At 41.3% G+C, this 20,575-nt stretch overlaps 2 protein-coding genes across 4 annotated transcripts in view; both read right to left on the reverse strand.

Moving 5' to 3' along the window:
• Positions 1–5,756, reverse strand: part of mmp28 (matrix metallopeptidase 28) — a 28,377-nt gene extending 22,621 nt beyond the window's left edge. For both annotated transcript variants that reach the window (XM_033631075.2, XM_033631074.2), the window contains exons 1-2: positions 5,473–5,756; positions 1,663–1,739 (exon numbers count right to left, since the gene is read on the reverse strand). In XM_033631075.2, the coding sequence (XP_033486966.1) occupies positions 1,663–1,739; positions 5,473–5,598 (203 nt within the window). In that variant the 5' untranslated portion in view covers positions 5,599–5,756. The remainder of the gene's footprint in view (positions 1–1,662; positions 1,740–5,472) is intronic.
• A 192-nt stretch (positions 5,757–5,948) lies between these two features.
• taf15 (TAF15 RNA polymerase II, TATA box binding protein (TBP)-associated factor) lies at positions 5,949–20,268 on the reverse strand. 2 transcript variants are annotated; one of them, XM_033631078.2, is made up of 16 exons: positions 20,118–20,268; positions 19,303–19,327; positions 19,110–19,143; positions 18,927–19,023; positions 17,584–17,638; positions 17,046–17,182; positions 16,735–16,915; positions 14,938–14,972; positions 14,341–14,373; positions 11,989–12,098; positions 9,540–9,669; positions 9,352–9,444; positions 9,173–9,245; positions 8,989–9,071; positions 8,693–8,831; positions 5,949–6,395 (listed from the first exon to the last, which is right to left on the reverse strand). In XM_033631078.2, the coding sequence occupies exons 1-16, from the start codon at positions 20,125–20,127 to the stop codon at positions 6,356–6,358; spliced, it is 1,275 nt and encodes a 424-aa protein (XP_033486969.2). In that variant the 5' UTR covers positions 20,128–20,268; the 3' UTR covers positions 5,949–6,355. The 2 variants fall into 2 exon arrangements, with proteins under 2 accessions (XP_033486969.2, XP_033486970.2); XM_033631079.2 differs by lacking the exon at positions 14,938–14,972 and having other exon boundaries at positions 20,118–20,257.
• Positions 20,269–20,575: the final 307 nt, after the last annotated feature.

Raw genomic sequence — 20,575 nt, forward strand, 5'->3', positions numbered from 1 at the left:
TCTTCTTCTGTGAAAGTGAAAGAAAGCTTTTGTCACCGGTCTGTCTGTGTTTACTTGTCTTCGCCATGCACGTTGTCATTGTTGCAGTGCAGCATTAGAAGCCCTTTATACACAGATTTCACGCTGTAGGGCTACTACTAAGTCCCTTCTTTATGCCTACTGTGCATTTTTACGCAGAACCAAACAACAGCAGCACTTCCAAATCTGAGGCCATGGTTATTTGCTGGAAACCCCGTGGATTGCCCTCTCCGGGTTGGGAGTGAGTTACTGCCTGAAGCGAGAGAGTTCAAGTATCTCGGGGTTTTGTTCATAAGTGAGGGTAGAATGGAGCGTGAGATGGATCAGCAATTTGGTGCGGCGTCTGCAGTGATGCAGGCGCTACGCCGGACTGTCGTGGTGAAAAGGGAGCCGAGCCGGAAGGTGAAGCTTTTGATTTACTGGTCCATCTACGTCCCAACCCTCACCTATGGTCATGAGCTCTGGGTAGTGACCAAAAGAATGTTATCGCAGATACTAGCAGCCGAAATGAGTTTCCTCCATGGGGTGGCTGGGCTCAGTCTTAGAGACAGGGTGAGGAGCTCGGACATCCGGAGGGAGCTCGGAGTAGAGCCGCTGCTCCTTCCTGTCGAAAAGGGTCAGTTGAGGTGGTTCGGCCATCTGATCAGGATGCCTCCTGGGCGCCTCCTGTTGAAGGTGTTCTGGACACGTCAAACTGGTAGGAGGCCCCGGGGCAGACCCAGAACATGCTGGAGGGATTACATATCTCATCTGGCCTGGGAACACCTTGGGGTCCCCCAGGAGGAGCTGGAAAGCGTTGCTGGGGAGAGGGACGTCTGGGGTGCTTTGCTTGGTCTGCTGCCCCCGAGACTTGGCCCCGGATAAGCGGATGAAAATGGATGAATGGATGGACCCAATGACGGCGGCATGATTCTGCCCAAGTGTGTGATTACACACTGCATTTTGGCATAATGGGCACGACATGTAACACAACAGCCTTGGTCTCTAGTGTGACAGAAAACATACACATCAGCAGCGATTTCTAAACAACAACAATGGCATTAAAGTATCAATAGCAGTCATCTACTGCCCCTGTTATATGACAGCTGAACTTGTCCTCTGCTCTGAGGGTAAGGAGCTCCTGATTCTCATTGTTTTCCTAATTTGCAGACATTTACGGCCACTGTTCTTCTTTGGGTTAGCCGCTAACTGCTATTAGCTACTTTTTAAATCTCCCACAGCGGGTCGCACACATAACACATCGTCAAAATGTCACACCTGTGCCACCCATAATCCCGTCTTGCAGGCTGTCCTATTTATACAGACACCACTTCGGAGTTGTTACTACCTCCCATGACGGCTTTAAGATGCGACCACTCTGTCCCCCTATTCCACGATCATACCTTATATACAGAACAGTGAGGTGGCATAATGGCGTGATATTCCTGCCCTGAACAGGCAGTGCAAAAGGGGCTAGAGATTCCTCCAGGCTCTGATTGGCTGTTTTCGTTCAGGTGTGGTGGATTCTTGCCATCAAAAAAGCCATCAGGAGAAACTGAAGGAGCCAATCTGACAATTTTCGCAGATCATCTGTCTCATGTACTACTGTCAGGATATGGTGACAAAAGTTACCTGCTGTAGCCTGAACAGAAGAAGACCACCTACCAGATGGCCGAATGCATCTCAGCTGCATCGTGGACGTGGTGGTCCTGATGCAGGTAGCCATACTTCTCCAGAAAAACCTGCCAATGATATAAAACTTGTAAATACTACTCTATCATTATTTTGCATCCAAGTACTCCACAGTGAAAATATGATTATCTCACAGTAACACTTTACTTCTCATTAAATCACTCTGGTAAATTCCCAGAGAGGCGTACCTCCCCATGAGGGGAAAAATAAATCATAAAAGTATAAAAGATAATTTTCCATTTGCACTGTAGCTGCTGTAGGCTGCCACAGCAGATGTATAGATCTGGACCACCCATAGGAGAGAAAAATCCCCGGGGTGTCCCTGAAAATTCATAGTTATTTCACAAGAATTTAATGCATACTTTAACGCCTATAAAAGACTGTAAAATGAACCAACAAGGTACATGACAACAGCTGGTGTTGCGTTGCGGTTTGAGATTAGCCACATTGATAGTTTAATATTACGATCTCTCATGTGGATGCAGCAGGTTTCATGTTCTGACAACAGCAGGCGCAGCTATGATTACAGATGTGGTGAAGGTGGGATGGAAATTAAAATTAAGGAGATGACAGACAAACAGGAATGTGCAACAAAAATGTCCCTTTGTCCTTTCAGAGACACTGAAACATGCCAGGAGGCCTTTTATGTAGGAACAAGAGTAAAGTTGTGGATATAAATGTAATAGCCACATGCTGTATGCTCCGACACAGCAGTGGAAACCACAGTGAGGCAATTAAACTGTAAAATCACAAAACACCCTGAGACACAAATAGTTGCACTGGGTTTGGTCTCTGGATGTCTCTATATGCAGCTATAGCACATGGCTGAAAGGGCCAAATTAACTGTTGCTGTGGACAATAAACTAAAAACGCAGACAGTATTTGTTACATCTAACTTTTCCTTGATATAAGTAGTTTCAAATATAGCCTGAGGGAAAATTCCTCCAGTATAGTTCTCTTTTAAGTTGTCTTGTTGTCTTGTCATTTTAAGGCACAGTTTAACCCTTTTGTTTTGTTGAGATTAGCTTTATTTCCACTTGGGATCCCACCGACACCTGCTGCATGTATAGAGATGAATGAAATTAATATGAAATAACAACCCTGTCCTTTTAATTTCTGTTTTGTTTTCTTCCTTTGTTCAGTTTTGTTGTCCTTGTTTTTAACTGTATGCGAATTTCTGTGTTGGTACATTGAGAGCAACGACAACAACAAAAACATTAAAGTTGGTTTTGATTCTGGTCTTATTATAACACAAAAGGTAGAAAAGGATCAAATGGATCACTCAGTGTTGGGGAGTTACATGTAATTAAATTACAAAATAAATTAACTGTAGTTAGTTAAAAGGGAAAAAATATGTAATTAAATTGCAGTTACAGATCCAACTGTGATTAATCCATATTTCTTTGGATGCACTGACGCCAGCTGCTGTTGATACATAACTGTGCTTATCTCATATTCCTGCAGTGACCGCTCAGCACTGCACTTGTGATATATGCTGAAAAGTTTCAATGAAAACGATTTTGAATTTAAAAAAAATGTTGGTAACATAAAGCTGGAGAAAATGCGATGCACCCTTAACAGTTCAACTTGAAGATTCTATAAAGCCTGGGACCCATTATTAGACTGCCAGGAACAATGAACTCTGGACTGTCTGACTGAGGCTTGAATGCACCATGATGTACTAGTTATGTTTTTTTTTTTTTGTATGCTCGTTTAATTATTATTAATATTATTTATTTTTCTTGTTTTTTTCTCTCAATGTGATCTCCTTGCTTTGGTTGTTGTTAGTCTCCAGTATCCTTATTTATTTATTTATTTTTTGCACATAACTGCAACTTGAGATGACAACATATGTCAGTATCTTGTAAATGTTGGTGATAACAAAGGTGTAAAATCAGGATATATTCTTCTATAAAGATTTTCTTTATGTAGAATATAACATTTATTCTGTTGTTTTGCATCTTCGCACTGTGCAGCAACACCTTCTTTTGTTATAGCCAATTTCTGGATGAATTTCGGCTTTATTGCCCAGTTTAAAACATTTATTATGAAAGTTATTAAAAAGTAATCAGATATAATAAGTTACTATACTTTTATAAGGTAGTTAAAATTGTTGCATTACATACCCTACCACATTTTTAACACAGTAACTAATAATCCGTAACCTATCACATTTCAAAAGTGACTTTCCAAACCCTGGTAAACATTCCTGTGGCTTCAAACTCAGCTTGCACATTTGATGTGGACAATATAGCATAGGGGAGACCAGAGATGGTTGTAAGAAAGGGATAGTTGTAACATTCTCAGTTTGGCCAACTAGAAACGAGCTGTGGTGACATCATCAACATAGTCCATGCCCATTTACAATTGGAGCTCACTGGTGAAGCCGCATGTCTCTGAGTCCCGCATGTCTCTGAGTCCAAATTTGTCTGTTCTAGAGCCTAAAAACAGTTTTTCAGGTGAGAAACCAAACATTTTCATCACAGTTGTTTTTTGCATAGTGTCCATTGTGTTGTATGTACAATTGTTTCACTTACATAGGTTCAAGTAGTAGTTTCTCTAGTTTAATTTGATGTGTTTCATTAGTGCTAGCTTTGAAGCTGAATGCTAAAAACTGTTAGCTCTTTCATGGCTGCTAGGCATGGGGAGGGTTGTAACAGTTCTTAAAAAGTGTGGATTTTGGGCCCACGAAGCCTGCACCCCAGGCAAGGACATCTACATTTGCCACAACTTCCAATCAGATTAAAAATAGGCTATAGGGATTATGCCTTAGTTTGCTCAGATAATAGTTACTCTTCGAAAGTTGTTCAATTGTTAAAATGCTGTTCAAACATCAACCTTTTTTGTATTTATGTTATACATTTCTATTTATTTTAATATTATAATTATTGTATCCTTACAAGTTTATTGTTCCTTCTTTATTATTCATTGAAGTGCTTTAATACATTTAGCCTATTGTGAATCTTTTTTAAGCACAATAATTTAATTGTTACATCCATCCCCCAGCTTGTTACATCACCCCGGTACTGGGGTACATTGTAACAATATACCTCTTTGTATTTGACATTAATTTCCATAATCTGTGATGGTGTAGTAGAGGTCAAAGTATGTGTTATTTATAGCAGACAAATATGGGTACCATGCATCAAAATTTAAGAGCTCTAACAAAAACAACCACTGAGTTACACTTGCTCAAACAAAAAGTGTTGCAATCATCCCCAGTCTCCCCTAATTTATATTAATACAGAAAATATAGAAATGTTCCATGTTTTATACTGCGTTATACATGGAAAAAAAAGTTTAATATACTTTGTTTTCAGAGGTCAATCACAAAATGCTCAGATTTCCATTTTTACATAAAAACCTAATTTATATTTGGGGCCAATTAGACCCGGGAGAGGTTTATACTCCAACAACAGAAGTTCAAATAGGCTTATTTAGGAAAGGTGGTCATCACCAATTACAGATATTAAGCCTTTAAAGTAGTTTGTAGGTTATTCGAGTTCATTTTATAGCTTCAGTCGAAAGCAAACAGTTAGAAATCATGTTTATTTTTCATGAGAACCAGTGACTATCATTAAGTACAAAGGTAATAAAACGATGTTAAAAGCTGTTAAAGTCGACCAAGATCCCACACAAATAACTCGTTAATGCCACCATCGCTTAAGGTTATTCCTTAAGCACTAGCCTTTAAGATTTTCGCACATATTTTACCTCCACCTGTGACTCAAGATACTTCACTTGACTTCAAAACACTACTACTAGGTCAAGATAAAGGAGTACCCCCGGGTCCGGGACCAGCGGTGATCCCCCGGTAGTGTGCGCCGTGATGAGGGTGGTCACAGTCAGGATCCAGGCTGCCCTCATGTCCCCTCCTGCTCCGGTCCGCTCCGGAGGTCGGCGGCTCATCGCGGGACAACCTCACTCTCTCCACACCGCTCCTCGCACGGCGCATTGCCGATGAGCTCCAAATATTTTTTTCATGGCTGTCTTCCCTGGCTGTCAGTGACTGAGAGCATGCTGCTGCTCGCCTAACATCTCCATCCCTGCGAGCAGTGACGGAGCACAGCCAGACACCGGGAGTGTTACAGGGGGAGGGCCAGCACCGCCCCTCTGTGCCCGCCTGCCTGCACACAGCTGAGGGCCAAACACCAGCAGAGCACGGCAGCCTCTCCTGCTGTACATGCATATACTAGTGCAGCTTTTCAAAGTCTGAAACTGTCTTTAATGATGGAACAAACTCACACAAAGCACAGGGAAAAGATCACAGTTTTTAATATTTTGGAAAAAAAAGAACCCAAGTAAAACATTTAATCCGTTCATACAAAACAATGGTACGAAGTCTACCTCACAAAAACATCTGCAACTAGAATTTGAGAGGAAATTAAAAAGATGTACAAAGAAATAACAAAAAAGCGGAGAAAAACAAAACAAAAAAAACAAACATCTGACCCCATGCCAACAGTGCCAATCAGCCCCAAAGTCCCTTTACAGTCGCTGAAGGCATCCGCCCCTCGCTCACACGAGTGGGAATAGTTGGGATGTACTGGCTGCAAAAGGTGCACAGATCGGAACATCTGATCCCAGTCCTCCCCCCCAGTGTTCCCAAGCTACACCCCCTCTCCATGGCGACTCAAGGGCTGCGTGGTTTCCATCTGCTTAACACTTAGTATGGCCGGTCTCTTCTGTCGTCTCTACGGTCACCTCTGCAGGGAGAAGACAAAGACGTCTGTTACCAGCTGAATTTTTATTTAAAGACCAACATCCACTTGTGTCATTGAATTAACCGCCACCATCCGACCGACAAAGACGAGGATGAAATATGGTGTCAGTTTATCCTCGTTCACCCGCCCCTTTGCCTTTGAAATCTGTAAATGGATAACATCATTTGCTTTCAGTAAAAAGACCGTCCTTCCTTTAACAGCACTCGATTAACGCAGCACTTCACCTTCAGCGAGCAGCAATATCACGATTTGCAAATACCCATGACCATATAAGGGCACAAAAACGCCAAGTGAAGGGTGTAGCAGGAATATTCAGACCAAAGTGGCTTCTTAATAAGCAGCAACTTTAAAGGCTCTTTGGTTTAAGAGCTGTCGGGTGAGACTGAACACCCAGTATTAAATTGTTTATGAATTAGTGCACATAAGGAACATGACAAATGAAATACCCTTAAATCAGTAAGTATGTATAATGAAAAAATAATATGGACACTATTCGTCTACAACATCAGAAGACCAAAATGAAATGGTAACATTTGGAAAAAGATTTTACAGTCTCCTCAAGTTTTAGTGGTGTTCAAAGGTTACAGTGATGTTTTCAATGCTCAACAGCTTAAGTGTTACATCATTTCCTGTGAGTTAACAGTGCACTATAAAGATTATTGTATACAGTTAGTATGAAGTGTTGAATTGAGAAACAGCATTTGTCTTAAGCCAGGTTACATATTTGGAATTTGACAGGCTTAAGACTGCATGATATGAGGGAAAAATGTAATAACATTGACTATGGCAATAACAATATCACTTGCAATAAACAGATATTAAGTGTACCAAGTAATTGACTCAGACCTGCACAGTTCCTTTGCTTGTATATGTATGTATATTTTTATTTGGGTCTTGAGTTTTCAGTCATATCCTTTATTCACCAAAATTAGTGTGTGCAAGGAGGTTTTTCAAACAAAGGAAAACCTGCTTGAAAAAAAAAATGGGAGTGTGCCTCTCTTTTTTTGTTTTTACTGGTGTGTCAAGTTTGACTGCACGGATGGGCTGGTTAGTCAACAGTGGAAGGCAGCATTGAGCCTAGTGAAAAGGTTACTGCTTCTTTTTTCTTTTCTTTTTTTAAATCGCTCCCTTATTCAGTCTCGCTCTTTAAGTTGGTGCCTAACAAATTTTTAACTGTTCAATGAGAGCTACTTAGATGCAGACAGGTGATATTCTGTGGCGACAAAGGGGCTAAAATTAGCACATTCCCTCAGATGTTGTATTTTCATCACTGCCGATCCGAGCTGGAGCCGATAAATACCACTGACTACTTCAGATTCATTTGTCCAGGGAGTGAATGTCGATTGTGACCTTTCCCATTAAATACAAAAGCCAGCCATTATCTCAGTAAGTTTTAATCCAGTGGGAAAGGGGCTGTAGACAGAATGAAACCTACAATACGTTTACTGATAACTTCAGTTTATTTCTTCTGTTATGATCGCCAGCACCTGTCTGCTCTGAGTGCATCTACTGTGTCTCTCTCTGGACCACACACAGATATTCCCTGAAGGAGCTCCGCTACTGTTATGGCCAGTCGAATTACTCTTTTTGCATTATATTGTGTGTGGCAGCAGTATGTAAGAGATTGAGAGCTCCCGTTTTCTTGTGTGGATCTTTGTCTCCCTCCAGGTGCTGGTACCCAGTGTCAATTTGATGCCCCTCCCAAGACATCGCTGCTGTAGGTTGGCTGATCTGGGGCGCAACAGCTACTCTTACAGCATCTCTTAATCTTATAGCATCGTTCTCAACCCAGTTATAAGTTTCTCTATGACATGAGGAATGTTGACTTGTGTTTCAACTTGTATATTGTCTATTAACTGCCCTTTTCTCTAGGACGTAAACAAGCCTACCTGTGTCTGTCTTTGCATGGCACACTCTACTGATGAAGACAGACACAAGCAGAGCAGAGAGTCTTGCAGAGTAGAGCAGATGTAGCCAAAATTGCTTGCTCACTTATTTGAGTGCTAGCCTGATGGGAAACTGACAGATTGTATTTACTGGCTCCAGAACATTAGAAAATCCTTATTGTTGGATCCTGCCTAACAGCATGGCATTAGTGCAATATCCTAGTCTTTTGAGATGCATTTACTGCATAAGCTGACACTGCAATCACAATAAGGCAGGCTGCACCCTGTTCTGGTCATATACTCACACTAAATCACCAAAGACCCACAGATCATACAGAATGCCAGCTTACATGTAAAATGTACACAATGCAAAAACAAAAAGGCTTTACCAACCTTCCCATTTTGTAGCCGCCTCCATATCCTCCGCCGCCACCTCCTCCGTAGCCTCCACGGTCTCCTCCACGGAACCCTCCTCCACGACCTCTGAAGCCGCCGCCTCTGTCTCCGCCATAACCGCCTCTGCCTCCACGATCTGCAAACAGTCACAACAAATGTCACTAAAACAAAACTTAACTTGAACTGTAATTTCTTGTTTTAGTTTTATTCAGTGTCATTTACTAATTCTGCATGTTTTCAGGAATATGTACAGACAGTGGGGAAGGTCTGGAAATAAAGTTAAAAGCAGTCACCTCCAAATCCTGCATCTCCTGGTTTGGGAGCGCCACACTTGTTACATTCTTGCCGCCGGGCAAAATTCATGTTGCCACAAGCACTAAGGACAGAGAAATCAGACAATTTGTACATGAAACGACTTCACAAGTGAGGCCCTTCTGCTGTAGATTAATAACCATTTTTTTCTAAACTGACACATACCTGTTGGGACAGGGCCAGTCTCCTCCTTTAATGTCGAAGTTGGGTCCACCTCCACCACCACGACCTCTGAAACCTGACAGACAACAAGTGGTCAAACTTAAGGAGCAGCAACGTCAACACAAGCACTTTGACTCTGACACTAGATATTTGAGCCCTGAGACAGCTCACTCACAACCCACCTCCTCGTCCGCCTCTTCCGCCTCCTCTCTGTGTGAACTCAGCCCTGCGGGTGGCAAATGTTACTTTGATGGGTTTTCCATTGAACTCCTTGCCTGAAATGAGAAGACAACTTATGTGTCAGAGGGACCCTGAACAATACGAGTGTGAGATTTGAGAAACTGAAAGATTCGCCAGTGCTCGCTCTTACCATCAAACCAGTCAATAGCAGCTTTGGCAGAGGGCGGGTCATCAAATGACACTGTACATTCTCCCTTTGGCCGACCAGTGGCCTTGTCGGAGTAGATGTTGATCATTGGCTGGCCGGTCTTCTTGTTCACCTAAAAGCAAAAAATTTTAAAACACAGGATTTTCAGTAACATAGTAGAGATGCATTCAGGAAGTAGTAGCGCAGACACTGACTATGTTTACCTGCACACTAATCAGGGCTCAACAATAAGGATTGCCCGATTGCCCGGGGCAAGTAAAACTCAAGGTCGGGCATGTAAACTAACAACTCACTTGCCCGATCGGGCAAGTTGCTAAAAATAGTAAAAGTTAATAACTAATTGATAAAATAAATGTATTTTAAAACATGCTCGTTCGGCTCTGATGCAGCGGTCTCTCTGCCTGAAGTCACAGGCACAGCTGTGTAACAATGTCCTGCCCACAGCCCCCATTGATATTATTTTGCGCGACAAACGCTTCATGTAATAACAAAACAGTATACTAATTATGGTGTTATGTCATCGTGTCATTTCTGTCTCTACATGGTCACGCATTAACAATTCTCCTCTGCTTTCTGTATCGCGCACGGCGGAGTTCCGCCACCCACCCACACCCACCCACCCAGCCCCACACCCACACCCACACCCACACACACACACACGAGCACGCTAGAGCGGCTCGGGCCACATTTTCCTGACCAAACCTGACCCCGAGCCCGGTGCAGTTTGTCAGCTGACAAAGTTATTGTTATGGACAGTGTGTAAATAACCATCAGACTGCTGTTACGCACAGACAAACACGCTGCACTCCAAGCAGCGTAGCACGGCACTCATGCTGAGCTTGTGTTGCGTTCAGGTGTTGTCACGTAAATAACAACTTCCAGCACTTAAATAGGTCATAGCACAAAATAGCAGCATGTCAAGTGACTTTTTACTGTTATTATATTCAATAAAATTTTATGTTCCTAAATCTCGAGACACCTCATATGTAAGCTAGACAGACATTTCACCTGCTCATTGCTGTGCACACATGTACTGTATGTACTTAGTCCTAAAGAGCCCTTCTGGTGCCAGTAGATACATAGAAACATCCCAGCAGGCTGTGCTTTGTAAGCATACAAAAAGTTTCACACATGTGAAAATTATTTTTCATGCGTGTGCTTCACCTCCGCTGCTACAACTCCATCCTAGGGGAAACACTGCTGTGTGCGTTTTGTGCAACAGGTGGATGTGGTAGTCTACTGGTAGAGTAGAGAGAGAGCTAAGTAGCGTTGAAGTAGAGCAGGGCAGAGAGATGGAAGCAAAGTATATTAAACCCGGTGTTAATACAGCAGAACTGGAGAGAGGGGTGAAAAATAAATAGAGGTGGGCATGGGCGCAAAATTATAGATGGAGAATGATTGACACAATTTTCACTTTAAGCCCTGACACTGTCATATTTGTGTAGGGATTAAGCTACAATACATGACATATGTTGTTTTAACTAATAAATACAGTGTGAATAAAGATTACATAACATGAAAATAACTGCAGTCTTTGTTAATTGATAGCCGCTTAAATTAAACAATTTTTATAGGGCAAGTGAAAAAAAACCTTAGCGTTGAACCCTGCTAATGTTCCACTATTAGGGTACGTCCACACACAATTAATGTCTCCTCCACACTTTTACAATTTCTAGAGGCTGTGACTTCACTGGCCTAAGTTTACCGAAGTTGAACTCCATAAATATGACAGTTTTTGAAATCCAATGTGGGTCACATAAACAGCAATGTAGCATTTTCTGATTAAGACATCCTGGTATTGTTCAGGTTTTAGGGGCATTCTTTAGACATCTAAATGGCAAATTTGTAATATGAATCTTTATTAGGGGTTTTTACCACAGTCTGCAACACTCTTGCCCGTTTATGGTCGGCTCAGTGCACCGTCATCTAACACACTGTACATAAATAAACTAGCCATCAGTTAGCTAGGCTGGGGTAGAGATGCAGGCCCCAAAGAAAAGTCCACATTTCTAGTTGGAAGTGGCAACATAGCAACTTTTAAATATCAAAAGACTAAAAGACCTTAAAACCTTTATTTCAGGATTTTCAATATAGGTATTTTGATGTAGTAAAATATCTCTACCTAAACCTTTTTGAGTAGGTGGTTAAAGGAATAAAAGAGGAAGGCTTTGCACAGTCAAACAAATCCACCACTGGTGGAGACTTTGAAAAAAAATCCTACTTTGATGCAAAGCAAAATGGCACAAGGGCTTCAGCTGTTCCACCTTCGCTAATTTTGATGTGATAAACCCGTTAGATCACATTAATTGGAGTATGCGTAGCGGCATATAAGACTGAATATTAATTGCCTGTTTAATCAAGTCTCCACAGTGATTACAGTGCATGTTACTGTGTAAATGAATGCCAACATGCCAAGAGACTAATTCAATACCTTGATGATCCCTATTTGTTTGAAGAAGTCTCCGACTTCCTGAACTGTGGCATCTTCTCCCAGTCCCTGGACAAAAATGGTGTTGTTGTCGGAGTTATCCTGCTCACCAGCTGTGGAAGAGATCAATGGAGAGAAGACGTCAGCAATCATTGCATTGAATTCTACATGGAGATCTTTCTGGACTTTTGGGAGTATTCATAGTCATTTTGCAATAACCCCATTCACCCTGACTGTATATATTCTGTTTGTGTAAATAATCTTGTTCAGTTATCTATCCATCTATCCATCTATCCATCTATCCACAGTACAGGCCAAAAGTTTGGACACACCTTCTCATTCAATGCATTTTCTTTATTTTCATGACTATTTACATTGTAGATTCTCACTGAAGGCATCAAAACTATGAATGAACACGTGGAGTTATGTACTTAACAAAAAAAGGTGAAATAACTGAAAACATGTTTTATATTCTAGTTTCTTCAAAATAGCCACCCTTTGCTCTGATTACTGCTTTGCACACTCTTGGCATTCTCTCCATGAGCTTCAAGAGGTAGTCACCTGAAATGGTTTCCACTTCACAGGTGTGCCTTATCAGGGTTAATTAGTGGAATTTCTTGCTTTATCAATGGGGTTGGGACCATCAGTTGTGTTGTGCAGAAGTCAGGTTAATACACAGCCGACAGCCCTATTGGACAACTGTTAAAATTCATATTATGGCAAGAACCAATCAGCTAACTAAAGAAAAACGAGTGGCCATCATTACTTTAAGAAATGAAGGTCAGTCAGTCCGGAAAATTGCAAAAACTTTAAATGTGTCCCCAAGTGGAGTCGCAAAAACCATCAAGCGCTACAACGAAACTGGCACACATGAGGACCGACCCAGGAAAGGAAGACCAAGAGTCACCTCTGCTTCTGAGGATAAGTTCATCCGAGTCACCAGCCTCAGAAATCGCAAGTTAACAGCAGCTCACATCAGAGACCAGATGAATGCCACACAGAGTTCTAGCAGCAGACCCATCTCTAGAACAACTGTTAAGAGGAGACTGCGCGAATCAGGCCTTCATGGTCAAATAGCTGCTAGGAAACCACTGCTAAGGAGAGGCAACAAGCAGAAGAGATTTGTTTGGGCCAAGAAACACAAGGAATGGACATTAGACCAATGGAAATCTGTGCTTTGGTCTGATGAGTCCAAATTTGAGATCTTTGGTTCCAACCGCTGTGTCTTTGTGAGACGCAGAAAAGGTGAACGGATGGATTCCACATGCCTGGTTCCCACTGTGAAGCATGGAGGAGGAGGTGTGATGGTGTGGGGGTGTTTTGCTGGTGACACTGTTGGGGATTTATTCAAAATTGAAGGCACACTGAACCAGCATGGCTACCACAGCATCCTGCAGCGACATGCCATCCCATCCGGTTTGCGTTTAGTTGGACGATCATTTATTTTTCAACAGGACAATGACCCCAAACACACCTCCAGGCTGTGTAAGGGCTATTTGACCAAGAAGGAGAGTGATGGAGTGCTGCGGCAGATGACCTGGCCTCCACAGTCACCGGACCTGAACCCAATCGAGATGGTTTGGGGTGAGCTGGACCGCAGAGTGAAGGCAAAGGGGCCAACAAGTGCTAAACACCTCTGGGAACTCCTTCAAGACTATTGGAAAACCATTTCAGGTGACTACCTCTTGAAGCTCATCGAGAGAATGCCAAGAGTGTGCAAAGCAGTAATCAGAGCAAAGGGTGGCTATTTTGAAGAAACTAGAATATAAAACATGTTTTCAGTTATTTCACCTTTTTTTGTTAAGTACATAACTCCACATGTGTTCATTCATAGTTTTGATGCCTTCAGTGAGAATCTACAATGTAAATAGTCATGAAAATAAAGAAAACGCATTGAATGAGAAGGTGTGTCCAAACTTTTGGCCTGTACTGTATATATGTTTATGTTTAACTATATATATATATATATATATATATATATATATATATATATATATATATATATATATATATATATATATATATATATATATATATATATATATATATTTGTTAATACTATTGTTTAAAAATTTATTATATTTTCACATATCTTTCCTCTCTTGCAAGGAGCACCTGTAACATAAATAATTTCCCCTCGGGGATCAATAAAGTATTTCTGATTCTGAAATCTGATGAACTTGAAATTCTATTTTTTTTATAAACTCAAATAAATTAGTGCTTAAGAACTTGGGCTTTAAATGTTCAAACTCAAACTACAACTGGCATGTGCCATCAGAAATTTTCTGCGCTGGCCATTAAAGGAGGATATCAACACTCATAGCAGATTACAGTGAAAGATTTTGAGACTCTCACCTGGTTCATCCCTTGAGTCGTAGTCTCGAGAGCCTGTAAAACAGATGAGAGGGTGGAAGAGAAAACTTGAGCAAGGAACCTTGAGACTGTCACACTGTTTCACACAAATAAATATTAACTTCATCCCTAACAATGCATAATGATAAAGAAAATTAAACAATGTTCATGTTTAAGGCTCTCTGATGGGTGTTTTCATACCGTTGCATCACATACCAACACCGTGCAACAAGAACAGAATTGTTCTGGGTTTTCTTTTTTTTTTTTTTGAGCTTACACCAGAAATGAAAACAACCAAAATGTCTCCAGTTTTAGAAAGTTTTCCTTCTTCGTCCTGGAACACCTCTGTCATTTACAATCAGCCCTTGTCTTCATGCAACAATACCATTATTTTACAACTCAGGCTCCATGTTCTTTACCATATCTGAAGTCACTTAAGAGAAACCCTGCTAAGAATAATAGGTGGAGTCCCTTGGGCTCTGGACATGAAAATGGTGGCATTCACTGAGGTTTTTTCTCTTTTATCCCCCTCTCTTTTCTTTTTTGCTAACTCAAGTTCTTTCCTCCCCAACCGACACAGTTCTGATGCTCGTCACTTACCACCGTAATTTTTGTAGCCACCACGGTCACCACCTCTGCAGAGGAAAAATTGGAGATATGATGGCTTTTCCTTTGTCCCAACTGAGAGCTCAAAGCTCCCCTACATCCCCATCAGTTTGCACTCCTGCCAGGGTGTGCGACTATGGTGGAAATGTCTCACACGAGGAATGTGTTAGTCTTTGACATTAGAGATCAATGAACAGACGACTAGGCAGCTCTGACTGAACAATCAGGTAGACGAGTGACGAAGACCATTATCACATCTGGGTCACCATTTACAAAGAATTTAGTACTTTTGCTTTTTACATGACCAGATTGGAAACCAGGAGCTGGAAAACCAGCTGATTTTCTTTTTAACATGAGGCCAAATTGGTGTGAAGGGGTGTAGCAACTGATAAGCAATCTTCCAATGAGTGCGTTTATGAGATCCTTTTACTGAGGTCCAAGTTTAAGTTCAATCACTCTGAACACCTGTAGTATAAAATGTAGATCCATGTTAACACAACACACATGTTCGCCATTGTCAAATATACAACACTTGAATGAAACCTGTTGAATGTGAAGCAGCTGAAGATGTGGCTCCAGGTCTAAGGGCATCGTCTCAGTGGAGTTTCCATTGTTCAAAAACTATCATGTGGTCCTCAGAGCACAAGAAACACACCAAAATTGAGTGTCTGGCAATTGAGAAAGTATGGCTGCGTGAGATTTAACTTTGATAAAATTATGAAAAAGAAAAAAAAAGTGATATTTGACAAAAAAAGCTCCTGTCTAAGTGAGAGGGATTTGTGAGAACAAACTAACAAGTCAAAGCTGAGCCACTCGGCTTCCTAGCATTACCTAGTGTACCTGTTTAGATCGTACCACACTGGGTCTTCCAAAAATTCTAAATGCATTTTTTTTGCCTTCCTCGTGGGCAGGTACCGTAGCCAAAACCCCCCAATTGCAACTTTTGCAAGTCATGAAGGGGAACGGGATCCATTTACAATAGTGAAAAAGATCATTCATCACCGTACACATCTCAGCGTGGAGCAAAAAAGTTTTCCATTCGTTAAGAAAGCACTTTTCTGCATCTTAATGTTGTGCTGCAGCATCGTTCACCTTGCAGAAACATCTGCTAGAGAGGTAATGCTAGTCATTTTTCAATAGCATCTCACTTAACAGCCTCTAAAAATGACACATGGTGTCTCTTCAGATTTGATAGGAAAAAAAATTACAAACTCTTCTGTTGCAGAACAACAAAACCTGTCATCCCCATGTCTGGGATAATATGACTGGACAACCAGGTCTGTGATACCTTTAAAGCGTGTCCTTGGGCAGACATGTTCAGGCTCCAATCATTACTTAAGGCCCAAATGACAGCAAGGAGATCGTTAGTGGGTCAAAGAACTCTCACCTCTGATTAACCACCTGCTTCGAGTGATTATCGATCATTTGATCATAACAGCAATGTGGATTTAACACCAGCATGTCTCTGATGAAAAAACTTCAATCAGATTTTGATGAAAAAATAAAAAAGGATTAATCTGAAGGTTTGGGCAAGTGGAACAAAGTGTGGGGTCGGTGAATATTACCTATGTGTTCTGTGACGACTTAGGATAAATCCAGTTTGTATACATTAAAAAAAAAAAAAAAAAACACTAGAGTTTGGGAATCTGGAGCACAAAGCAGATGAGTGGTGAAAATTGTCTATGTGGATGGTTTGTCGTTGAGTGATGATGTGCTGAGCGACAACAAGTCATGTCTTATATTTCACAGTCAACAGTGGTACCTTGGGGGTAGTGGCACTATGCAACTTACCCCATACCATGAGGTCCACCTCTTCCACCACGGTCGAAGCCACCACTGCGGTCATAGCCACCACTGCGGTCATAGCCGCCACGGTCATAGCCACCACGGCCTCGGCCTCTGAAGCCACCTCCTCCCTCGGAACGTTCTCCCTGGTCACGTCCATACCTCCCACCCTGACCACCTCCTTCACCTGATGAAAAGATAGACTGAATGAGCAACTTCCCAGCCTGATTTATTAGACAGCAAATTTTGGTTGCAGTAGAAGGTACTTAAAGAACAGGTGTAGTCTCTAAATGCAATTAAAAACCAGTCATTTTTACCTTCGCTCCATCTTCCATAGCTGCCGCCACCACCTCCTCCTCCCTGGCCACCATAGGAACTTTGCTGTCCATAGCTATCTCCTCCTTGACTCTGACTACCATAGGAGCCTTGCCCGTAAGACGGCTTGTCGCCATACCTGAAAGTGGTTTTAGCAAAATCACTACAATTAGCACAACAAAGATGCCCAACATTTGAACCCATCAATGAGTTGTTTGCACCTAGACAAGCAGATAAATTAAAAATTATTTACAATAAAGTGGAGCAAAAAATACCACTGTTTTACAAACTGACATTTCAGTCCCCCAAAATAAAAGTTTTGCCTCTGGCTTTATCAGATTTGTAACAATAATCAGAATATTATATTGCTTTGTGATGCTCCAATTCTTGACTTAAGATTTTTTTTGGATTATTAAGTGGATCTTAATGTTACCAAGACACTGAGGCAAAGAATGTCAGTGAGAATTATTCTGCACAGACAAATCATAGCACTCACACAATTTATGAAAGTATTTTAACAAAGTCACATTAGTGTCTTACCCAGAGTCCTGTCCGTAATTGTCAAAGCTCTGTGGCTGAGATTGGCTGTAACTGTCTGTGAAAAAGAAAATTCACAAAATTGAGAAATTAATTTCAAAACAATCAGCTTCTGACAGATGACAAAACTCGCTATAACAGAAGTGCATTGATGACCATCTTTGAGATGTTCTGCGGTGTCTTTCCGTCCACTTTTATATTTAAACATTCAGCTGTAAATAGGGTCAAGGTGCTTAAGAGAGTAGAATGACTCCTTTTTAACATGTGGTGATTTCTTTATCAGTGTTAAGTATTAATGTTTTCCTTTTTCAACAATAACATAAGCAATTACTTTGCCTTACTCCATTAACACTGTAAATTCAATGGAGCCCATCGCTTATGGTCAACTCCTTCTAAAAGATGATTGATATCTTAGGCCTCAAAAAAACAAAAGCACAACTCATTCAGCAAACATTTAACAAATCAGTATTAATTCCCTAATTAATGTCTAATTAATGTCCTAACAATGCAGTTTTAATGTTTGGAACTGCTGATTTGTAAACCAAAGATTTACTGAATGAAACATGGTGCTGAATTTAGCAGAAAACCTCAGTAATATTAGCAATGACCTAGTAATAGTATAAACAACTTTAGGCACTCATTTACATAATGTGACAAAGGTGCGGTAACTCTGACACATTGTCGGCCTACTTTGAAACATAAACAAACCCTGCACGCAACCATTGGTGAAATGTCCCTAGGCTTCCTTTAAACTGTTCACAGGTATGTGCACCGATGCCATAAACAAGATAGCTGGTAAAATCCAAGTAAAAGGTTGGGGGCAGCTATGCTAAGTCTGTGCTCTGACTTTTTACGGTTAGGCTGAATCAATGTTGTTAGTAGATAAAAATTAAGCCGAATGACAGTCCCTGGCGTCCTTGCTGTGCTTTTCCGTGCATGGTATTCTCTCAGGGTGCTTCTGCTTCTCCAGCTGGGTGACTTAATGGGTTGAATAACTACTTAATTGTGTTAGCTGTACTGTTCACTGTAGCTACATAGTCAAAATGACACAACTGACAAAGGCGCACTGACAATGATGATGCAATAAACTTTGTCAAAATTATCTTGTTAAACTAAAAAGAATCAGGGACTTATGTAACTTTTGGTATTTTATTAGAATTAGTATATAAAGTATTCCAATCCATAAAAGCTTCAACTGATACTGTAGTCATAATTATGACTTATCACTCTGCATACACAGTGCCGACTCCTTTTCTGAGTGAGAATTAAACTAAAAAGGCATCAATGCAATGTACCATTCATTGCAGTTCTGCAAGCTACTTTGATTAGATACACACATACTATACCTTGTGGACCACCACCACCGCCGCCGCCACCTTGCTGGCCATAGCCACCATAACTCTGTCCCCCATAAGAGCCACTGCCATTTCCTTGTCCATAACCCTGTCAATCAGAAAGCCCAGTTAGACAGTTACAATTATAAAGCTTTCAGCAGACAGGCTGACAAGTTATTTGGGGAAGGGTCTTACCTGTCCGCCCTGCTGACCGCCATATGATCCGTAGCTGCAAAGACATGATAAAAACACTTAACTTCCGGTTTACAAAAACATCATATGGGTCATATGGGTCTCAGATATATAACTGAATACATACATACATACATACATACATACAAACATACATACAGAAAGTTAATGTCGGGCTTGTGTGACTGTACATTACCTTTGAGAGCCACCGTAGCCTGAATCTGAAAGAGAAATACATCAGAGGTTTAATGTTAGCTTAGCTCAAAAGGCTACCCGCACGCGTCTGGTTAAAACACACCAAGTATCAAAGTGACTAAGCAGACAATTGACAAATAGCTTCAGGACAGACGTAGCTCATCTAAGTGGGGCAACTAGCTACTTGCAGCCACACGCCAACGGGCCCGTTAGCACGCCGCTCCGGTAAAAATGGCGGTCAATTTGGTCTCGGCTTGGGCTAACGCTTGAAACGAAACAAACTGCCATAAATGCTGTCCCTCCTCGGCACAATTAGCTTAAAAACAAACTGTTTCAATGCAAGTAATGCCAATTGACTCCAACACTAGATTTGTTAAAAGTAACGCAAAACGTGTCTGGCTCAGCACTGAAACAATGGGATCGGTATAAACAAAGACGCATTCATTCTCCCCAACTGACACCGTGAACTAACTGTTAGCTAGCTAGCTAGCGGCGACAAGGCCTTGTTCATTCTGCGGTGTTTCCACGTAACGGCACTGAGGTTACGGCACAAGTGTGAGTAAATATGTACAACAAATTGTGGTTTTAAACATCCGTACTGAAAACTAATACATTCAACGTTATTCAAACACTAAAGCTAACGTTGCCCTGCTAATGAAATATGAGCCATGTTCCATGAGATAGACGGCGCCCTTCTTCTGGCCTCGCGGTTGTCCGCTACATTAGCTCCAATGCTACTCGACCCACTTTTCATTATACATTTCAAAAACGACACAAAACAACACTGACACACTGTAAAATAACACGTTGACTTACCAGTGGCCATTCTGTGACGTTGTGTATATAGTTAAAATACAATGAAGTCTATTTAGCTGATAAAAACCCTGGTTGACATCTACGCAGCGACACTGAATTGAGCCGGAGCACAGTGCGACACTTCCCTTATTCAGCTTCTTCTTCTTCCTGTTTAGCACGCGCTGCTCGGATTCACAGATAAGTTATAACACCGCCACCTACAGGTTCACAGTGTAATAGGAACAACACCATGGCTGATAGCTGCAGTATGTGCTCAGTTATTAGTTTAAAAAAAGGCAGAACTAATATTAATCTCAGTCTCTGTCATACCTGATGGTATCTTTACTCCAAACAGACACTGAAAATTAGAGCACATCAGTATTTTTGCAGGTTTCAGCTTAGTATTGATATTGTGGGGGGGACGCAGAAACATGACAGAAGCAGATGGCTTTTGTTTTGACAAAATTGTAGACATTCAC

This window comes from Epinephelus lanceolatus, chromosome 4 (assembly GCF_041903045.1).
Source record: "Epinephelus lanceolatus isolate andai-2023 chromosome 4, ASM4190304v1, whole genome shotgun sequence".
NCBI classification, from domain to species: Eukaryota; Metazoa; Chordata; class Actinopteri; order Perciformes; family Serranidae; genus Epinephelus; species Epinephelus lanceolatus.

Excerpts from the sequence above, each read along its gene's own strand:
- taf15 (XM_033631078.2), bottom strand. Across the intron at positions 16,916-17,045 it reads CTATGGAAGATGGAGCGAAG|GTGAAGGAGGTGGTCAGGGT; the intron begins GTAAAAATGACT and ends TCTTTTCATCAG. Across the intron at positions 14,973-16,734 it reads GGTGGACCTCATGGTATGGG|AGGTGGTGACCGTGGTGGCT; the intron begins GTAAGTTGCATA and ends TTTCCTCTGCAG.